General features: G+C 44.0%; 2 protein-coding genes across 2 annotated transcripts in view; one reads left to right on the top strand and one right to left on the bottom strand.

Moving 5' to 3' along the window:
* Nucleotides 1-5108: 5108 nt before the first annotated feature.
* On the bottom strand, nt 5109-21613 carry LOC134984821 (zinc finger protein 391-like). Its single transcript, XM_063950300.1, has 6 exons — nt 21503-21613; nt 18138-18218; nt 13927-14281; nt 6417-6698; nt 5861-6332; nt 5109-5268 (listed from the first exon to the last, which is right to left on the bottom strand). The coding sequence occupies exons 1-6, from the start codon at nt 21611-21613 to the stop codon at nt 5109-5111; spliced, it is 1461 nt and encodes a 486-aa protein (XP_063806370.1).
* A 150-nt stretch (nt 21614-21763) lies between these two features.
* LOC134984820 (zinc finger protein 572-like) overlaps nt 21764-23638 on the top strand; it is a 34682-nt gene continuing 32807 nt past the window's right edge. The window contains exon 1 of the mRNA XM_063950299.1: nt 21764-21858. The gene's annotated coding sequence lies outside the window, so the exon portion shown is untranslated. The remainder of the gene's footprint in view (nt 21859-23638) is intronic.

Below are 23638 nucleotides of genomic sequence, written 5' to 3'. Positions count from 1 at the left end.
TTTTGTAATAATGCAGAGAAACATTCCTGTGTCCAATGAACAATGAGATTGTAGGGACCATTGTATTGTTACTGTATGTTGTAAATATAAGGACCACCATTGCTGGGGCAGTCTCACACTCTCTGCAAAGTTTTCACACTGAAGGCTGGAGGCTGGTTTCCAGGACTGCCATTGCGATTTATTCCCATGTATGTAAGTTCACTATAGCCATTCTTTCTCTTTGTGTATGCCATTCATTCTATATATGTGTGCTTGTATTTGCGATCGCATTGCTAATGTTTATATCTTATTTCTTGTTATTCTGTTTAGATATTGATGTTAGGTTTGTAGTGTATAAGCTGTAATTGTTTTTCCCTTATATATATATTTATATATATATACTAAAGAATCTTCTAAGAAGGTGTTGGATCCTTACCAAGTTTTGTGTATTTCACCATTTATTACTAAGTGTTTCTGAGCATCTCAATCGCTCAAACAGCTTGCTTAATAACAAGGTTAACCAGTGTTACATCATTACAGTATCTCAGTACTAAGGTTTACAGTATAAGCATATTCTGTGTTTAAGGTTTAAAAGGTTATTGACTGTGTGTGCGCTCGCTGTATTTGTACATAGCTTACTGTTTTTAGGATATATTTGACTCTGGCAATACCAAGCACATGTGTATGTACTATAAGCTGCCGCTCATATAATATATTGAAAAGTGTATTTTATTCTGTTACACAAGGTTACTCTCACTTAAGGTATAGATAACACAAAGCTGCACCTAAGCGCCGTAGTCTTCAATTATATCTATATATATATATATATATATATATTAAATGTTGACAAGAATTATCAGACTCGTGTACAATTAAGAGCAATAATAGATAATAGGACATAGGAACAAATACGCGGATACACTTTTAATCTATAATCACATTTATTATCTTTATTGCACTTGTGGTATATGTTGTATATGTCTTGATTTTAACCTCTATGTTTCGTCTACACTCATAGTTTGTGTGTTAGTTATTGTCACACTATTTTAAACCTTATATGAATAAAAGTTATATTTAAGGAATTTTTCAGACGGGTGTGACAACCAGATTACTCCCTTCTTTGTGCATCGACAATACAGCCTCTCTCTCTTTCTCCATATGTATCCTCATATCTAACAATTTAGCTGTGATATATACTTTGACTTTTAGCTCCGTCATTTCAAAAATGGAAAAATCTTTGGAACAGTGGCACGATTTACCTTTTTCATTGTTAGGCAGGTTGGAGGTGGTCAAGTCTATTCTCCTACCCAAACTGATGTACCCAATGCAAATGCTGCCACTTAAATTGACTAAGAAAGACATTAAACATATTGATAAGATTTGCTCCAAATGTATTTGGAAATCTAAGAAACCTAGAATTGCCTCATGGAAAATGAGATGCCCAAAATCAAATGGAGGATTGGGCTTACTGGATCTTCCGCATTACTCCAGAGCACTTTTAGTTAGATTCGCACTAGATTGGCTGACAGAGGGTAGCTTGTTCACGGATTATGAACTAGAACGAGGTTACTTTTATCCATACTCTCCGGGAGCTCTTCTACTTACCCAGAGACGTCTTCTTCCTAAACATATTAGTACTAACCTGCTATAGATGAAGCATGGGGCGCAGTGAACGTCACATTGCAAAGAAATACGACCAGAAGGGAGTGGATACCCATTTGGGGTAACCCCTCCTTTACACCAGGAATGGAGAACTTGGCCTGTTTGAGACTGATCTCGAAGGAGCTTCGAGACGTATCGCAAATGTTTGACCCTGGAGGTAATATAAAATCTTATAGGGTTTTACAATGTGAATTTAATCTTCCTAGTAGTAGCCTATTTTCCCTGATGCAAGTCACACAATTCACCATGTCTATACCCTCTAGCTCTGTGACAGAATTGACTTTAGACCCTTTAAACCATGTCCTCTCTAGGTTTTCAGAAAAAAAGTATAAAACCAGAATACTGTATGGGATACTAATGAAAACCAACACACCCAAATGAATTGATCATTTTCGGAAGCCCTGGTTTAAGGATATACCATCTTTATTAAAGGACAATACCTTATTTAAATATTATGACAGAACCCTTAGGACACTAAGAGCCTCCGTCTTACAGGAGGTTCATGTCAAAATGCTTTTTAGAGCATATGTGGCCCAAGGTCAGAGAAAGCACTACATAGAGGACGTATCTGGACGATGTCCAAAGTGTGGTGCTCCCTCAGCGACAATATTTCAAAATATATGGAACTGCAGAAAAATTAAAATGTTTTGGTATAAAGTAGTTTCTTATATAAACTCCACTCTAGCACTACATGTAAATTTGGACCCTAGTCCCCTACTTTTCGATCATTTGACAATTGGAAATTGGGGGTGTCTAACTCTCGATTCCTTTTCTGATGAACCTTGTGACAGTGGCAAAAAAAGTGATTATGAATTCTTGGATCTCTAGTCACACTCCATCACTGAGAGAGGTAGATGATCTCCTTATGAGGTATATGTATTATGATCGATATGAGACGACTCAAGACAACCCGGAGAAAGATTTGAACTTTCTCCGGAAGTGGGGAGTTTTCATTTCATCAAAATCAATGGAGATGCAAGCCTACATCTATGTCTCCCTAGATACGTCTAGATAACCTTAGCTATAAGTCACAAGTATTTCTGAGATGTTTAGGTGGATAGCTGCTCCCCCTTTAAGTATTTACTGAATCAATACAATTGCTGAATAGTTTGAAGTTAAGTCAGTTACGATATATCGATGGATCCTGGCAGATTTAGGAGACAAACCCCAAACTACCCCTCATCCAACCCCCTCAAATCCCCCCTCTCTATTCTTTCTTTCTTTCCTTCTTATGTTCTTTGTTAGTTTGTCTATATATTTTTACTGTTATACAGAATCTGTACGATAAATACGTCAAAGGCGTACTGCCGGCTGAAAAATACAGTATCACTATGCCTATTTAGTTTAACCCCTAATGAGAGCTTATTGCTATATACAACACACATCTGGAAAATATGTTTTCCCTTTATTTTGGAAATTTCTATGCTAGATGTAAATCATGTGTCGGTCGTGCTAAATTTTTCTAATATGACTTTGTCTTTTATGTCTTATTTTGTTCATGTAAATTGAAAAAAAACCAATAAATGTAAAAAAAAAAAAATGACATCTGCTGTTATCCCACTGAATGAGGTAGACCTATTACAAGTAGCGCAATAATAATGTATAATGGGCATAGGTGTGTAATAATGTGTAATGGGCATAACGGTTTGCAGCATAATATGTTAATGGTATTACGGATGTGTAATACTGTGCAATGGGCATTACACTGTGTAATAATGTGCAATGGGCATTACGCTGTGTAATAATGTGTAACGGATGTATAATAATGTGTAATGGGCTTAACAGTGTGTAGCATTAGGTGTAATGGGCATTACGGTGTGTAATAATGTATAATGAGCATTACGGTGTGTAGCATTAGGTGTAATGGGCATAACAGTGTGTAATAATGTGTAATGGGCATAACGGTGTATAGCATTAGGTGTAATGGGCATAACAGTGTGTAATAATGTGTAATGGGCATAACGGTGTATAGCATTAGGTGTAATGGGCATAACAGTGTGTAATAATGTGTAATGGGCATAACGGTGTGTAGCATTAGGTGTAATGGGCATTACGGTGTGTAATAATGTGTAATGGGCATAACAGTGTGTAGCATTAGGTGTAATGGGCATTACGGTGTGTAATAATGTGTAATGAGCATTACGGTGTGTAGCATTAGATGTAATGGGCATAACAGTGTGTAATAATGTGTAACGGTGCTGGAGATGGGTTTCTATTTTCAGCTGGGTGCTCATAAATGAAGTTGCTATTTGTGCGTTACTATACAGGTTGTATGACATAGGTGTGTACATTACACTTGTACTTTGTAGATAAATTGTGTATAATATTTTTCCCACAGATGTGTCAGCAGAGGAAAATCACAAATTCTGGTCTGAATTCATTGAATTGTATCACGAGAACGAGTTCCTGTGCCGTGTGATAAGCGTGGACTATACCAACAGGACACAGAGGAATCGGGCATATGACCAGCTGATCAGACACAGTAGAGACAGGAACAGCTAACAGTGTTTTTATAGGAGCACAAGAAGTACATGTATTCACAACATTCAGGAGACGGGACGGATGAGGTTTACAAGCCAACGCTGTGGTTTTATGACCTCATGAAAATCACTTTGGAGCAAGAGCCAAGGATAAGGTCACAGTGTAATCTGGATCCGGATTCTCCCACTCTTGTGGAAGAGGAGACATCGGAGAGTCTGGATCTGGTAAATACACACATTTGTATTGTATTGTACACACACATTTTTACATGGAGTTCAGTTTTGTTTTATATTGCAGGATATTACACCGGAGTTGGAAGTGGAGTCTACCATGAGTGGGGCAACTGAAGTGGACAACCCAACCCCACAGCCACGACCCCTGAAATAGCGGAGTTCATCTGGAAACCATCTTCTGCCCCGCCCAGATCACAACAGTTGTTTACTCACGTTGAGGAGGTTCTTAATAGGGCCCTGGACTGGAGCAAACTTGGCAATTACATCGCGGCGGAGATGCGACTGATGAATGAGGGTCAAAAGAAGATCTACAAGCATCTGGTACTTGATGCTATCTGACATGCAAATGATGAGTGTCTTGTCAAGGCATGTGAGATAACACCACCTGCCAGATGCTGTCCCCCAAATGTGACCCCACCCACCTACCCACATCACCAACCCATGCAGTATGCACCAGGAAACCCTCAACAATCGAGCTGTTTTCAGCCAGGACCCACACAGCCCACCCCCTCCTCCCAATCCAGCGCGTCGTCCAGTGGTACGTACTTAGACATGCTGAGTACACAGTCCTCTGTACTGGACGATACTCATTTTTTAAATTATTAGATTTTTTTCAAACTGGTTTTTTAGTTGTTTCAAAAATTGTTGTTGCCCTTACCCTAGTCTCTTGCTCCAAGTGTCCTGTATTGAGGTGATTAGTACCCCAGCGTTGGTTTCTTGACCTCATTGTCCCGGACTTCTGATCATTGTGATCTATGCACTTCTTAAGTTCTTTCTAAAAGCAATGTTCAGAAATCTGCACTTTATCTTCTCTCCCCAATGTATGGTGGTAGCAAAGATATTCTGTGGGATACGCCTGATTCCTCTACTGGCTACTGTTGGCACAGTCCTTGCAAAAAAGGCTCTTGTTCTCCTGATAGAGTCAATGAAGGAAGACCAGAATTGGCAATTTTTTAATATATTTTTTTTATAGATAAAATTTTTTGGGGAAAAATTGCGTTGTGTTTTTGTTTAATTAATGGTTGTTAATGCAAATGTCATTTTGTGTAACATGCCTTTGTAAAAATCAGAGGGTCAGCGAGACGTTATGGAGCCAATGTATCATTTACTATTTGCTGTAATTCCCACAAAACAACCGTACCTCCCAAATGTAAGTAGAAGGGACTGCAGCAGGTATCTCCCATACCTTCATACATGGACGTTTCCAGGCAAGGGTCAGGTAAGTTTATTATGAGTGATGTCTATTGTGTGCAACATGAGATGATTTATTTCTCAGAGCAAGAAAATGGCTTCTCACCTGTGTGACTTCTCTCATGATGAATAAGATGTGATTTCTGTGCAAAACATTTCCCACACTCAGTGCAAGAAAATGGCTTCTCACCTGTGTGAGTTTGCTGATGTCTTAAAAGAACTGATTTCCGTGCAAAACATTTCCCACACTCAGTGCAAGAAAATGGCCTTCACCTGTGTGACTTCTCTCGTGATTAATAAGATTTGATTTCTGTGCAAAAAATTTCCCACACTCAGAGCAAGAAAATGGCTTCTCACCTGTGTGACTTCTCTGATGTCTAACAAGATCTGATTTGATTGCAAAACATTTCCCACACTCAGAACATGGAAATGGATTCTCACCTGTGTGACTTCTCTGATGTATAACAAGATCTGATTTCCGTGCAAAACATTTCCCACACTCAGAGCAAGAAAATGGCTTCTCACCTGTGTGACTTCTCTGATGTCTAACAAGATCTGATTTGAGTGCAAAACATTTCCCACACTCAGAGCAAGAAAATGGATTCTCACCTGTGTGACTTCTCTGATGTCTAACAAGATCTGATTTCCGTGCAAAACATTTCCCACACTCAGAGCAGAAAAATGGCTTCTCACCTGTGTGACTTCTCTGGTGTATAACAAGATGTGATTTCTGCGCAAAACATTTCCCACACTCAGAACAAGAAATTGGCTTCTCGCCTGTGTGACTTTTCTGATGTATAACAAGATGTGATTTGTGCGTAAAACATTCCCCACACTCAGAGCATATCAGTGGCCTCTCACCTACCTTACCTGTCTGTTGGTTAATAAGCTTTGTGTTCTGTGTAAAACATTTGGCATCTACAGAACAGGGAAACACTGTATCTACTCTCAGAGCTGTAACAGATGCACCAATATCAGAGTGATCAGGAGAACATTTCCCAGGATCAGAGGGATCAGCTGATATAGTTGGATGTATAATTGGGGTAATGGGGTTATCTCCCGGAGAATCCTGTCTACTGTCATTATCTTTTATGTCACAATCCGGGGATAACATTAGATGTCCTTCTGAGATGTTCCTGCTTGTGTGTCCATCTGCTGGAAATAAAATACATTATGCAAATGTGACATTTTCTGTAACAATATTAATCTTGTAAACAATAGGAGAAGACGACTCTCTGGGACAGTTAATTGTAAATGTGTGTGTATAATAAAACATAACTTTTACTGAAGGCTTTATAATAATGTCTCCTAATGTTACTCCTGGAAGCATTGGTAAGGTAGCATTCCTTTATGTGTGTGCTCATACGCTGGTAAGCCTGTACATGTGTTACTCACCCTTATATAAGGTATATTGCTACAGCAGAGTAGGTGTGGAACAAGGTATTTTACATGCAATACACCATATAATACCCTGTAATCATCATCTGCTAGGTTATAATTCACTTTTACACCCCCATCATCAGTGTCTTACATCTATTCTCTCAATAGTAATAAGGATGATGTGTGTATGGTAAGTATGACACAGAGAATTACATATCAGAATCTATACAGCTGCCGCCATACGTCTGCTTCTCATACGTGTGCTACTGGCAGCAGTGAACATCTGAGTGAGAGTGCAGGGAAGACAGCAGAGTCTGATGAGAAAGAGATTGGATCTGCCTTTGCAGGGATGTACTACACCTGTCACCCCTGTTATTATATAAAATAATAAATAAGAGGAGCGTGGTCCATCCAGACGTGCTTTCTGGAGCTCTCCTCACTAAGTGGCTTCTTATCTACCCTACCTGATAGCCCTCAGCCGCCGCTGGGACCAAGACCCAATCTATTAAGTCCCCCACTCCTCCTGCCCTAAAGCTGATTGCTCTGCACACTCCAGTCACTGTTCACTGCCGCAGCCTAGCGACGCCGCTGAAGCCATGGGCTGAATTCTGGGGCTAAGTGTGCCCAGTGTTTCCTGCATGCTCTGTCCACCTGACTTGGAGTCGCTTTTGCCTTAGGTGGGAGCAAATGCTCTCCCGCTACTGCTGGGGACAGAACAGGCTGCCCACAGTCACCGGAACCCGGCAGAGATATTGGGAAGTGACATGGCTGCCATTTTGGATCATGGTGCCCAACCATCGCATACTTTGCCTTCAATAAGGTTTAAAATTGATATAAGCTGCTACCTGATGGCTGGACCGGGGTCACTACACTAAATTGAGGCATTTGCATGGAGGTGAAACTACCTTCTATTTATATGGTACCGCTATAATCTACTTCCTCTCAGTCTACATGCAGAGCCCAGTATCAAGTATCGTCTGAGTACAGCTCGTTACACTCTGATTACAACCTCACAGTATATTATTTTGTGGATTTATCCACTGAATATATTTTGCCATTTCTGTCTCTCTGTGCTGAGTACTTCACGTCTGTGATCACGCTGACCTCTAGTGGAATTTCTCGGTCATTACTGTGTTATTTGAGTTGCATTACATCATGTTTACTTGAAATTTTGGCTCAGATACCCCTGTCACCACGACTAAGAAAGTCATTTTGAATGGAGTCATCTTGATGTAACCTCCTGACAGCGTACTACTGCTCCTTTTGTTTATAGATTGTTTGAATTTTCCTATCTCTGAAATGTTAGTCTCTTTGGAGCTGGCATACCATGCTTTCAAAAAAGGTTAAAAAGGTACCAAATCACCCCCACCTGTCCATCTCTTTGGTACCTCAAATTCAGGTGGTCCTTCTGAGACTGCTATATCATCATCTGCTTCTTCTTGCACAGCCCAGCAGTAATGGCTCAAGATGTCTTAAGACACTCTAGATAGTTCTGTTACTTTATGCTCTATACATTCTATGTTATCTACATTTAAGGACTGAAATAACCTCAGAACTTAACTCTAATATTCAAGCTTTGAGGTCAGATATCAGTGAGATTGGCACACGTACAGACTGAGATGAAAGAGATTGTTGTGTCTCACAAAGATCTGATTTCAGCACATGACACCCTTCAGGAAGACCCGGTCTCTATTCGTGATAAAGTCATTGATTTAGAAGACAGGTCTCGGAGAAATAATATCAGAATAATGGGCGTTCCGGATTCTGTTACAAATGCTAATATTTATGATTAGGCCACGGTCCTCTTTTCAGAAACTTTCACCGAAGGCTTCTGCCGCGGACCTTCTTATTAATAGGATCCAGACTCCCTAAGTCAAAACAGGCCCCTATCCAAGCACCGAGGGACACTCTGCTCAGGGTCCACTTTTTCATATTAAGGAATGCATTCTACAGGCTGCTTTGTCTTCCTCATCCACAGCTGAGTGCCTGGATAATCTGCAGATATTTTCGGATATTTCTCCTGTGACGCTGGCCCAAAGGCTTCTATTCCACACAAGGAACTGGACAATACAAATAGGGTTTTCCTACTAAGCTTATTGTAATGCGAAATAGCGCCTTCACAGTGATACCTTCACCCGAGGATGGCCCTGCTATTCTGAAAAAGTGGGACATTCGTGTTGACAGTCCTTCTTGACACTTCACCTAAACCAATCCCGGATGAGTTGTCTTCAGTGTCTAAGTAATATGATAAAGGAGTAAGACTGTTAGAGACACTCAGAGTTTGTTTCCTACTGTAACATGTGCCAACTGGGACTAAGTTACTGGGCATGGATCTCTATTTGGCCCAGATTTATTTACTCGTTATAGGTTTAAAAACGTATCTTTTTATCTTTATTTCCTGACCTACTTAATTGCTATATGGTCTGATAATCTTTCCACTGTTACGTTTCATAATACCTTTCTAGAATATTTGGTTGTTCAGGCAAAGCATGACTGATCCGTCTAACATCCTGTTGCCCTTATACCTGTGTTGGTAGTACCTAAATTGGATATCAGGCCATGTTCTTAGCCTTTACCTTCTTTGGATACATTGAGATTTGATATTTCTTTGTACAATTGTTACTATGATGACTAGATTTTGCACTCTCGTATGGCTACTTGGGGTAGTCGGTGGGTTTGCCTTTTAGGCCCGACCGCCACCTTTTTCTACCTTTCTGTCACGGTACCCTAGTGACGGAATCTCTAGCTCCTTTATGGACACTATTTCTGTTTGTCTCCCATATTTGTTCCCTATTTAATTTTTTGGGTTATTTGATAGTTTGAAGTATGCACACGTCCTACAGACTCTATTGGACTTTATACAGATGATCTTAGATGTTTCATACCATGATCTGATCCCTATCATGGTGAAGTTTTTAAGTCTTAATGTAAAAGGTCTTAATTCTCCCAGTAAGAGATGTCTTGCAATAACATATTTCACTGACCAGAAGGAGGCGGTGGTAGACATTCAGGAATCACATGTTCCATTGCACTCTTACCCTCAGTTTACCAATAACTACCCAACATGCTATATCTCCTGTGGTGTAGCCATCCTTTCTAATAGATCCTGCCCCATTCATCTGGAAAGCAAGTGGGTGGATTGCAATGGTAGATATTGGATTCTAGTTGGGAAGATTCATAATAAATATGTCACCCTCACTTCTCTCTATGCCCCTCATGCCAGACAGCCCCGATTTCTTAAATATTTATTTGCAAAAGCTACCAGAAATTGCACTTCTCCTTATGGGAGATGTTACTCTTGCTCCAGACCCTCATCTTGATAGATCCTCCACTACTGATGAACAGACCAGTAATGTCGTCCGTTCCGTAGCTTCCTCATGCCCCCATTTATTAGCTGAATTTGACCTTTGACCTAGTGTGAAGGACATAGTGAGTGGAAAGAATATACACAACTTTTAGGCTGGATGCTTATAATAAATATATCTTCCTATTATCAGTATCTCAGATGGAAACGGTCTAGTAAGATGTTTGGGGTATTGTATTCATAAGTAGGTGAAAGGGGACAGTTGTCCAGGATAAGATAAATGATGTTATACTGAATGACTACTGCACCCAGCATCACAGACCCTGAATGTAATATCTGGTAAGACAATGTTAGTGTATCCTTGCAGGGTATAAAGCCTAGAGACTTACACATAGCAGGTTAGTTCTGATTGAAGCTGGTTCTGTCTGCAGCGGATATAGACTTCTATAAACCCACCTCAGCTTAATAAATTCAGACAGAGTTATTAAAAAGAGGGACCCTGAGGGCGACTGAACTATATTGTTTAAACTATGTAATCGATGACCATCATCTGGGACAGATCATGAAACATCTGAGATAAGAGCTGAATATTCTAATTTGTTCTTGCTATTACTGTAACTGAGTATAACTTGTTATTTGCAGGTTCTCATTGTTGTAACTTAGTGAAATAAATGATTATCCTTTATAATATGTCCTGTGTCAGTCTCCATATTTATCACAGTGTATCCCAGAACCTGGTCACTTGAATTTTTCTACCGACAACAATTTCATGGTCTGATCACACCCCTCTGATAGGGTCCTGGTCGCCTTTTCCCGCTACTCCTCCTTTACCACCTTGGAGATTGCAGGATTATATATTAATGGATGCTGAAGGCACCAGAATTTTGCAAGAGGCACTGTCCTCCTACTTAGACATGAACGCTCCTGAATATACTTCCATTATGAACCATAGGTGTGCTCTTAAGGCCATGGATCAGAAGCCAGAGAAGGCCGTCATCCTAGTGCCAGGGGACAGGTAATCAGCAGGGAATGTGCAGGATTGGTTCCCATACACAAGCTCAATAAATGTATTATATACCTAAGACGACGGTAGCAAGACTCTGGTGCTGCCAACTCAGTAACAGGAGCCGTTCATTAGCCAATTCCCTGAGGCCGGCTGTTACAGGAGCATGTGGATACATGACAGGGGCTGCACCAGATATTTCCTAAGCATTGTGTCACGTGGCATGAGGAGCCCTGAGCCTGTGCCCCAGCAAGCAGCCGCACCATGCCAGAAATAAGTGATTTATATATAGACCGGCGTGTGCTAATAGTGACACTCTCAGGGCATGTAATACCATAGGCAGGGGTACTGCTAGCACACAATATGGCTGCTGGTAACACACAGTGACATGATGTGAGAGGGGAGCAGTATTATAATAGGGGCTGATGGCTCCTGATGTATGAGATACACCAGAGAGTGTGGGGAGGAGACTGGTCAGATCTCTGGGCTGGTAACACACAGTGACATGATGTGAGGGGTGAGAGCAGGAGTATAATAGGGGCTGATGGCTCCTGATGTATGAGATACACCAGAGAGAGTGGGGAGGAGACTGGTCAGATTTCTGGGCTGGTAACACACAGTGACATGATGTGAGGGGGAGAGCAGGAGTATAATAGGGGCTGATGTCTCCTGATGTATGAGATACACCAGAGAGTGTGGGGAGGAGACTGGTCAGATCTCTGGGCTGGTAAAACACAGTGACATGATGTGAGGGGGAGAGCAGGAGTATAATAGGGGCTGATGGCTCCTGATGTATGATATACACCAGAGAGTGTGGGGAGGAGACTGGTCAGATCTCTAGGCTGGTAACACACAGTGACATGATGTGAGGGGGAGAGCAGGAGTATAATAGGGGCTGATGGCTCCTGATGTATGAGATACACCAGAGAGTGTGGGGAGAAGACTGGTCAGATCTCTGGGCTGGTAACACACAGTGACATGATGTGAGGGGGAGAGCATGAGTATAATAGGGGCTGATGTCTCCTTATGTATGATATACACCAGAGAGTGTGGGGAGGAGACTGGTCAGATCTCTGGGCTGGTAACACACAGTGACATGATGTGAGGGGGAGAGCAGGAGTATAATAGGGGCTGATGTCTCCTGATGTATGAGATACACCAGAGAGTGTGGGGAGGAGACTGGTCAGATCTCTGGGCTGGTAACACACAGTGACATGATGTGAGGGGAGAGCAGGAGTATAATAGGGGCTGAAGGCTCCTGATGTATGAGATACACCAGAGAGAGTGGGGAGGAGACTGGTCAGATCTCTGGGCTGGTAACACACAGTGACATGATGTGAGGAGGAGAGCAGGAGTATAATAGGGGCTGCTGGCCCCTGATGTATGAGATACACCAGGGATTGTGGGGAGGAGACTGGTCAGATCTCTGGGCTGGTAACACACAGTGACATGATGTGAGGGGGAGAGCAGGAGTATAATAGGGGCTGATGTCTCCTTATGTATGATATACACCAGAGAGTGTGGGGAGGAGACTGGTCAGATCTCTGGGCTGGTAACACACAGTGACATGATGTGAGGGGGAGAGCAGGAGTATAATAGGGGCTGAAGGCTCCTGATGTATGAGATACACCAGAGAGTGTGGGGAGGAGACTGGTCAGATCTCTGGGCTGGTAACACACAGTGAAATGATGTGAGGAGGAGAGCAGGAGTATAATAGGGGCTGATGTCTCCTGATGTATGAGATACACCAGAGAGTGTGGGAGGAGACTGGTCAGATCTCTGGGCTGATAACACACAGTGACATGATGTGAAGAGGAGAGCAGGAGTATAATAGGGGCTGATGGCTCCTGATGTATGATATACACCAGAGAGTGTGGGGAGGAGACTGGTCAGATCTCTGGGCTGGTAACACACAGTAACATGATATGAGGAGGAGAGCAGGAGTATAATAGGAGCTGATGGCTCCTGATGTATGAGATACACCAGAGAGTGTGGAGAGGAGACTGGTCAGATCTCTGGGCTGGTAACACACAGTGACATGATGTGAGGGGGAGAGCAGGAGTATAATAGGGGCTGATGTCTCCTGATATATGAGATACACCAGAGAGTGTGGGGAGGAGACTGGTCAGATCTCTGGGCTGGTAACACACAGTGACATGATGTGAGGGGGAGAGCAGGAGTATAATAGGGGCTGATGGCTCCTGATGTATGAGATACACCAGAGAGTGTGGGGAGGAGACTGGTCAGATCTCTGGGCTGGTAACACAGTGACATGATGTGAGGGGGAGAGCAGGAGTATAATAGGGGCTGATGGCTCGGCTCCTGATGTATGAGATACACCAGAGAGTGTGGGGAGGAGACTGGTCAGATCTCTGGGCTGGTAACACACAGTGACATGATGTGAGGGGGAGAGCAGGACTATAATAGGGGCTGATGGCTCCTGATGTATGAGATACACCAGAGAGTTTGGAGAGGAGACTGGTCAGATCTCTGGGCTGGTAACACACAGTGACATGATGTGAGGGGGAGAGCAGGAGTAAAATAGGGGCTGATGGCTCCTGACTCCACACTTGGAAAATGCATATTCCGCATTAGTCTGTACTGACAGAGGAGGGTGTAGGATAAGAGATTGTTGTAGTGACTGAGCAAGGAGAATATGTGACTCTTTTCTGTAATAATTGTTTATTACTCACCTGTGCTGATATCTGTAGGGATCTCCTTCTCCTTACACTGCTGATCACCCCTCACATACATCTCTTCTTCTCCCTCTATATCTTCTGCCTTCATATCAGTCACATACGTCTCTTCTTCTCCCTCTATATCTTCTGCCTTTATATCAGTCACATACGTCTCTTCTTCTCCCTCTGTATCTTCTGCCTTTATATCAGTCACATACGTCTCTTCTTCTCCCTCTGTATCTTCTGCCTTTATATCAGTCACATACGTCTCTTCTTCTCCCTCTATATCTTCTGCCTTTATATCAGTCACACACGTCTCTTCTTCTCCCTCTGTATCTTTGACTTTAATATTATTTAATTGGGCTTCACCCTATGTAAACCATTAATAAAAGATTGTAAAATTGTTGATTTCAGTAATAGATTAAACAATACAAATATAATAACACACACAGCTGCTCTACAGATCATATAGTGACAGTCACTTTGGTATATGGGTGAGACCCTAAATCCCACCTACATGATCCTCCTGTGGGATCCTGTGATTCTCCTCTGTACAATCCTGGGAATACAGAGGACGGGGACATCTCTCTGGGGTATCTCTGTTACTGGGTCCATCTGTAGGAGACACACAGTGACTGAGTACAGTGTATAAATGTGATTATCAGATGATGTGTGTATATAGGGGGCCCCCATACCTGCTCTCCCCTGTACAATACATGACAGTCTCCTCTTACCCAGTGATGTGAGGGGCCGGTGATTCTCCAACATCATGTCCTTGTACAGACCCCTGTGTTCCTCTATATACTCCCCCTCCTGCATGGAGACATAGACAGTGACATCCTGAAACCTTATAGGAACCTGACACACACAGTGATACAGTCATCACCCAGACACATCCCCTGGTGTTACTGTATAATGCCCCATTCCCAGCAGTCACCTCTCCAGTCATCACCCAGACACATCCCCCGGTGTTACTGTATAATGTCCCATTCCCAGCAGTCACCTCTCCAGTCATCACCCAGACACATCCCCTGGTGTTACTGTATAATGCCCCATTCCCAGCAGTCACCTCTCCAGTCATCACCCAGACACCCCCCCTGGTGTTACTGTATAATGTCCCATTCCCAGCAGTCACCTCTCCAGTCATCACCCAGACACATCCCCTGGTGTTACTGTATAATGCCCCATTCCCAGCAGTCACCTCTCCAGTCATCACCTAGACATGTCCCCTGGTGTTACTGTAGAATGACCCATTCCCAGCAGTCACCTCTCCAGTCATCACCCAGACACGTCCCCTGGTGTTACTGTATAATGCCCCATTCCCAACAGTCACCTCTCCAGTCATCACCCAGACACATTCCCTGGTGTTACTGTATAATGCCCCATTCCCAGCAGTCACCTCTCCAGTCATCGTCCAGACACGTCCCTTGTTGTTACTGTATAATGCCCCATTCCCAGCAGTCACCTCTCCAGTCAGCAACTGAATGATCTTGTTGGTGAGTTCCAGGATCTTCTGGTCATTGTGTCTCTCATGTGTCAGTGAGTGAGGTGGAGGCACCGTGATTGGGCTCTGGGTTCTACTCAGTCCTCCTAATACACGGGGATGGCTGCTGGGTGTCTCATACTCATTGGATGTCTTCTTCACTATTGTGCAATCCTGTGTAATGGTGGAGACATCATATATCAATATATAAACTCCAAGATCCCCTCACCTCCCCAGTCATGTCACTGTATTATTACTATAGATATGTGATGTCACTGTGACGCTCACAGATCCCCTCACCTGCCCAGTCATGTCCCTGTATTATTACTATAGAAATAAGTGACGTCAGTGTGAAACTCCCAGATTCCCACACCTCCACAGTTATTTCCCTGTATTATTACTATAGATATGTGATGTCACTGTGACACTCCCAGATCCCCTCACCTCCGCAGTCATGTCTCTATATTATTACTATAGATGTAAGTGATGTCACTGTGACATTTACAGATCCTCTCACCTCCCCAGTCATGTCCCTGTATTATTACTATAGATAAAGGTGATGTCACTGTGACACTCCCAGATCACTTCACCTCCCCATTCATATCCCTGTATTATTACTATAGATCTAAGTGATGTCACTGTGACACTCCCAGATCCCCTCACCTCCCCAGTCATGTCCCGGAATTATTACTATAGATATAAGTGATGTCACTGTGACGCACCCAGATCGCCTCACCTCCCCAGTCATGTCCCTGAATTATTACTATAGATATGTGATGTCACTGTGACACTCCCAGATTCCCTCACATTCCCAATCATGTCTTTGTATTATTACAATAGACAAAAGTGATATCACTGTGACGCTCCCAAATCCCCTCACCTCCCCAGTCATGTCACTGTATTATTGCTATAGATAAATGTGACGTCAAAGTGATGCTCCCAGATCCCTTCACCTCCCCAGTCATGTCACTGTATTATTAGTATAGATATGTGATGTCACTGTGACACTCCCAGATCCCTTTTCTCCCCAGTTATGTCCCTGTATAATTACTACAGATATAAGTGACATCACTGTACTGCTCGCAGATCCCCATACCTCCCCAGTCACGTCCCTGTATTATTACTATAAATATAAGTGATGCCACTGTGACACTCCCAGATCCCCTCACTTCCCCACTCATGTCTCTGTATTATTACTATAGATATGTGATGTCACTGTGACGTTCCCAGATCCCCTCACCTCCCCAGTCATGACTCTGTATTATTACTGTTGATATAAGTGATGTCACTGTGACGATCCCAAATCCCCCCACTTCCACAGTCAAGTCCCTGTATTATTAATATAGATATAAGTTACTTATCAGTAACGCTTCAAAATCCCCTCACCTCCCCAGTCATGTCCCTGTATTATTACTATAGATATAAGTGATGTCCCTGTGATGCTCTAAGACCCCTCACCTCCCCAGTGACATCCCTGTATTATTACTATAGATATGTTACCTCACGGTGATGCTTCGATTCCCTCACCTCCCCAGTCATATTCCTGTATTATGACTATAGATATTAGTGATGTCTCAGTGACGCACCCAGATACCCTCACCTCCCCAGTCATGTCCCTGTTTTATTACTATAGATATAAGTGACATCACTGTGACACTCCCAGATCCGCCACACCTCCCCAGTCATGTCCTTGTATTATTAATTTAGATATAAGTGATGCCACAGTGATGCTCCCAGATTCCCTCACCTCCCCAGTCATGTCCCTGAATTATTACTATAGATATAAGGTCACAGTGATGCTCACAGATCCTATCACCTCCCCAGTCATGTCTCTGTATTATTACTATAGATATGTGATGTCACTGTGACGTTCCCAGATCCCCTCACCTCTCCAGTCATGACTCTGTATTATTACTGTTGATATAAGTGATGTCACTGTGACGATCCCAAATCCCCCCACTTCCACAGTCAAGTCCCTGTATTATTAATATAGATATAAGTTACTTATCAGTAACGCTTCAAAATCCCCTCACCTCCCCAGTCATGTCCCTGTATTATTACTATAGATATAAGTGATGTCCCTGTGATGCTCTAAGACCCCTCACCTCCCCAGTGACATCCCTGTATTATTACTATAGATATGTTACCTCACAGTGATGCTTCGATTCCCTCACCTCCCCAGTCATATTCCTGTATTATGACTATAGATATTAGTGATGTCACAGTGACGCACCCAGATACCCTCACCTCCCCAGTCATGTCCCTGTTTTATTACTATAGATATAAGTGACATCACTGTGACACTCCCAGATCCGCCACACCTCCCCAATCATGTCCTTGTATTATTAATTTAGATAAAAGTGATGCCACAGTGATGCTCCCAGATTCCCTCACCTCCCCAGTCATGTCCCTGAATTATTACTATAGATATAAGGTCACAGTGATGCTCACAGATCCTATCACCTCCCCAGTCATGTCTCTGTATTATTACTATAGATATAAGGTCACTGTTATGCTCCCAGATCCACTCACCACCCCAGTCATATCCCTGTATTATTACTATAGATATAAGGTCACTTTTACGCTCCCAGATCCACTCACCATCCCAGTCGTGTCCCTGTATTATTACTATAGATATAAGTGATGTCACTTTGACACTCCCAGATCTTCTCACCTCCCCAGTCATGTCCCTGTATTATTACCATAGATATGAGGTCACTGTGATGCTCCCAGATCCACTCACCTCCCCAGTCAGCAGGTAGATGATCTCCAGGGTGATATTTATTATCCTCTCTGTCCTGTGACTCCTGTGCTTGTCCATCCTCTGTGAATCAGAGAGAATACAGAACATGTGATGTGTAATAAAGACTCCGTTCCTCACAGCTGGAGTTCCTTAGAATAAATATAATACATAAAACATATTGCACATGTAACATAGTAAATATGGAATAGAGTGGTCATTAAGTCTCCTATTTCCCCACAGCCATAGAGTCCTGGTCAGTGTCTCTGAGGTTCCGGTGACCCAGCCCCATAAGGCTGTACTGCATAGTGGGCCTGATCTAGAGTGTAGCGCTATTGTGGGTGGAGTCACAATGAGCTGATGTTCCGTACACCGCTCATGTGCACGACCCGTACGGAGCATGTGCTCTAGGTGTCCTGAGTTGTCAGACGAGTATGGCTGCAGCCATGAAGTGGTGTAAGGGTGAGAAATGGTTGTGAAGGGACAGGGTCTCCTGAGGGAAATTTCATGGCCTCATTCATGAAGCTGCAGCGTACATTCTCCGTGACGTCAGGTTCCACACATCCAGCCGATGGTGTAGCAAAGGCGGCAGGAGACAGGCAGGGAAAGGTTGCAGGAGACAGGCAAGGGAAAGGTGGCAGGAGACAGGCAAGGGAAAGGTGGCAGGAGACAGGCAAGGGAAAGGTTGCTGGAGACAGGCAGGGAAAGGCTGCAGGAGACAGGCAAGGGAAAGGTTGCTGGAGACAGGCAGAAGGTTGCAGGCGACAGGCAGGGAAAAGGTTGCAGGCGACAGGCAGGGAAAAGGTTGCAGGAGACAGGCAGGTGAAAGGTGGCAGGAGACAGGCAGGGGAAAGGTGGCAGGAGACAAGCAGGGGAAAGGCGGCAGGAGACAGGTAGGGGAAAGGCGGCAGGAGACAGGCAGGGGAAAGGCGGCAGGAGACAGGCAAGGGAAAGGCGGCAGGAGACAGGCAGTGGAAAGGCAGCAGGAGACAGGCAGGAGACAGGCAAGGGAAAGGTGGCAGGAGACAGGCAGGGGAAAGGTGGCAGGAGACAGGCAGGTGGGCAGCAGGGTGGGGGTGGCAGGAGACAGGCAGGGGAAAGGCGACAGGAGACAGGCAGGGTAAAGGCGGCAGGAGACAGGCAGGGGAAAGGTGGCAGGAGACAGGCAGGGGAAAGGTGGCAGGAGACAGGCAGGGGAAAGGCGGCAGGAGACAGGCAGGGGAAAGGCGACAGGAGACAGGCAGGGGAAAGGCGGCAGGAGACAGGCAAGGGAAAGGTGGCAGGAGACATTATTTGTTCTCAGGAGATTGAATAAATTGTTAATCATTTGTAATAAAAGTTACATTTTATTATTTGAGAATATCTCAATATTTCTTTACAAGAGTGCGCCCACAAAGAAGTCTACATTCTTTCTCTTGTCACTGTGACACTCCCAGGTCCCCCTCACCTCCCCAGTCATGTCCCTGTATTATTACTATAGATATAAGTGATGTCACTGATACATTCCCAGATCCCCTCACCTCCGCAGACATGTCTCTGCATTATTACTATAGATATAAGTGATGTCAAAGTGACTCTCCCAGACCCCCTCACCTCCCCAGTCATGTCCCTGTATTATTTCTATATATATAAGTGACATCAGAGTGACTATCCCAGACTCCCTCACCTCCCCAGTCATGTCCCTGTATTATTTCTATATATATAAGTGACGTCAGAGTGACTATCCCAGACCCCCTCACCTCCCCAGTCATGTCCCTGTATTATTACTATAGATATAAGTGATACTCCCAGATCCCCTTACCTCCCCAGTCATGTCCATGTATTATTACTATAGATATGTGATGTCACTGTGACACTGCCAGGAGTATGATATACATTTGCTTCATACTGCTCCAATTAGCATCTGTTACACATGCCAGGGATATTATGGTCTCTGCCTTAATATATCCTAGAATTTGAGCAATATTTTCAAACCCCACAATTTCATATAATAAAATTATTAATAATAATAATAATAACAACAACAACGACACGAAAGGCTGCACCCCAGTATAAAAATAATAACATATGTCTTTATTAACAGGACACCACAGGCTACTCCCCCTTTATTATAATTACAGGACACCACAGGCTGCTGCTCCCTCTGAATAATAATAATAATAATAACTGTATTCCACAGGCTGCTTCTCCTGTATAATAATGACTGGATTCCACAGGTTGCTCCTCCTTTATTATAATAATAACAGGACCCCACAGGCTGCTACTACTGTATTATAATAACAGGACACCAAAGGCTGCTCCCCCTGTATTATAATAATAATAATAATAATGATGATGATGGTGATAACAACAACAACAACAGGACAACACAGGCTGCTCCCTCTAAATAATAATAAGACACCACAGTCCGCTCCCCCTGTATTATTATTATTATTATATTAATAACAACAACAATAAAAACACACCACAGGCTGCTCCCTCTGTATAATAATAATAATAATAATAAAAGGACACGACAGGCTGCTCCGCCTGTATAATAATAATAATAATAATAACAACAACAACAGGACACCACAGGCTGCTCCCCCTGTATAATAATAATAATAATAATAATAAAAAGACACCACAGGCTACTTCCTCTAAATAATAACAGGACACTACAGGCTGCTCCCCCTGTATAATAATAACAGGACACCACAGGCTGCTCAACCTGTATAACATACCTCCCAACTTGTCTCTTCTTTAAAGAGGGACACACGCGCGGCAAAGCGTAAAAGGGGACGTGGCCTATGGAAAGGGGGCGTGGCTTCTCGGGGGGACCCGCGATCGCGAGCCACTTCCCGTTTTCGTCACTGAAGGGGCATGCCCAGCGCTCTGTGAGCTACTGGCATGCCCCGTCTCCCTCTGTCTCCAATGAATAGACGCTGTGCGTATGCTAAGCAGGGCAGCGAGAGACAGAGCCTCCCAACTGCCCCCCTTCCCCACCGCGGGACACTGCGGCCCACGAGTGGGACTGTCCCCAAAAAACGGGACTGTCCCGCGAAAATCGGGACAGTTGGGAGGTATGTGTATAATAATAATAATAATAATAATAATAATAATAATAACAGGACATCACAGGCTGCTTGTTCTGTAAAATAATAATAATAACAACAACTACTACAGGACACCACAGGCTGCTCCCCCTGTATAATAATAAAAATAGCGACACTACAGGCTGCTCCCCCTGTATAATAATAACAGGACACCTCAGGCTGCTCCCCCTGTATAATAATAATAATATCAGGGCACCACAGGCTGCTCCCCCTGTATAATAATAATAACAGGACACCACAGGCTGCTCCCCCTGTACAGTAAGACGCCATTACCTGATCTCCACGGACACTGGGAGGCTGCAGCAGTCGATGAAAAGTCACTTCCTGCATGTGGACCGCACAACCCGGAAGTAAGGTGGAACGCAAAGGCAGGAAGTAGGGCATGATTGGCGCAGGATGCTTCCTGGTGATTGGACCCTCCCCTCCTACACCCCGCCCACAGGCCCGTCCTCTGTCCTCAGTGCAGTATGCCGGCGGCCATTTTCTTGTAGACCAGTCTGGCAGCAGCAATAGTTTGTAGTGACGTCAGGAGCGGCGGCCATTTTCCCCTGGTCTGAGCTCCGCCTTCCTTCTATCATTCCCACAAGGCAGCAGGAGCAGAGAGCAGCCATTGCTGTGTCTGGCAGCAGGTAATGATATTATTATTATTATTCTATAGGCTGAGCAGCTCTGGTGTCAGGTTCTGTACTACAGGGGGAGCAGCCTCTGGTGCCTTGTTATAGTGCAGCTGGAGCAGCCTCTGGTGCTGCATTATCCCTGTACAGGTGGCTGACACTCTAGTGTCCTATTACTGTAATACAGGTGGCGCAGACCCCGCCGTTACCGTAATACAGGTGGCGCAGACCCCGCCGTTACCGTGATACAGGTGGCGCAGACCCCGCCGTTACCGTAATACAGGTGGCGCAGACCCCGCCATTACCATAATACAGGTGGCTCAGAATCCGCCGTTACCGTAATACAGGTGACGCAGACCCCGCCGTTACCGTAATACAGGTGGCGCAGACCCCGCTGTTACCATAATACAGGTGGCGCAGAATCCGCCGTTACCGTAATACAGGTGGCGCAGACCCCGCCGTTACCGTAATACAGGTGGCGCAGACCCCGCCGTTACCGTTATACAGGTGGCGCAGACTCCGCCGTTACCGTAATACAGGTGGCGCAGACCCCGCCGTTACCATAATACAGGTGGCACAGAATCCGCCGTTACCGTAATACAGGTGGCGCAGACCCCGCCGTTACCGTAATACAGGTGGCGCAGACTCCGCCGTTACCGTTATACAGGTGGCGCAGACTCCGCCGTTACCGTAATTTAGGTGGCGCAGACCCCGCCGTTACCGTAATACAGGTGGCGCAGACCCCGCCGTTACCGTTATACAGGTGGCGCAGACCCCGCCATTACCGTAATACAGCAGGCACAAGACACTGCGGTTACCAAAATACAAGTGACGCAGACCCCGCCATTACCGTAATACAGGAGGCGCAGACCCCACCGTTACCATAATACAGGTGGCACAGACCCCGCCGTTACCGTAATACAGGTGGCGCGGACCGTGCCATTACCGTAATACATGTGGCACAAGACCACACTGTTACCGTAATTCTATACACGGGACATTGCAGGTGTTGTGACCTGTGGCATTGTGCTGTACACGGGGAGCGGCCTGTGTTGTCAATGTACACAGGAGGAGCAGCCTGTGTTGTCATAATATACAGGGGTAGCATCCCGTGCTGTCAATAGTATACATGGGGAGTGGCCTGTGTTGTGATAATATACAGGGGTAACATCTTGTGTTGTCATAGTATACAGTAGGAGCAGCCTGTGTTGCAATAATATACAGGGGTAGCATCCTGTGTTGTCGTAATAGACAGGAGGAGCAGCCTGTGGCATCCTACTCTACAGGGGGAGCAGCCTGTGGTGTCCTGTTGTTGTTTTTGTTGTTATTATTATTATAATACAGAAGTATCAGCCTGTGGCGTCTTGTTATTATTATTATTATTATTATACAGGAGAAGCAGCCTGTGGTGTACAGTTATTATTATTATTATTATTATTATTATTATAATACAGGGGCAGCAGCCAGTGGTGTCTGATTATTATTATTATTATTATTATTATACAGGGGGAGCAGCCTGTGGTGTCCTGTTATTATTATTGTACAGTAGGAGCAGCCTGTGGTATCCTGTTTTTATACAGGATGAGCAACCTGTGGTGTCCTGTTATTATTATACAGGGGAAGCATTATTATTATTATTATTATTATACAAAAGGGAGCGGCCTGTGGTGTCCTGTTGTTGTTGTTGTTATTATTATTATAGATTGGGAACAGCCTGTTGTGTCCTATTATTATTATTTTTTTGCATAGGGAGCAGCCTATGGTGTCATTTTATTTTTAATATACAGGGAGAGCA

The sequence above is a fragment of the Pseudophryne corroboree genome, assembly GCF_028390025.1.
Source record: "Pseudophryne corroboree isolate aPseCor3 chromosome 3 unlocalized genomic scaffold, aPseCor3.hap2 SUPER_3_unloc_83, whole genome shotgun sequence".
In the NCBI taxonomy this organism is placed as follows: Eukaryota; Metazoa; Chordata; class Amphibia; order Anura; family Myobatrachidae; genus Pseudophryne; species Pseudophryne corroboree.
This window is presented reverse-complemented; position numbering and strand designations above follow the sequence as displayed.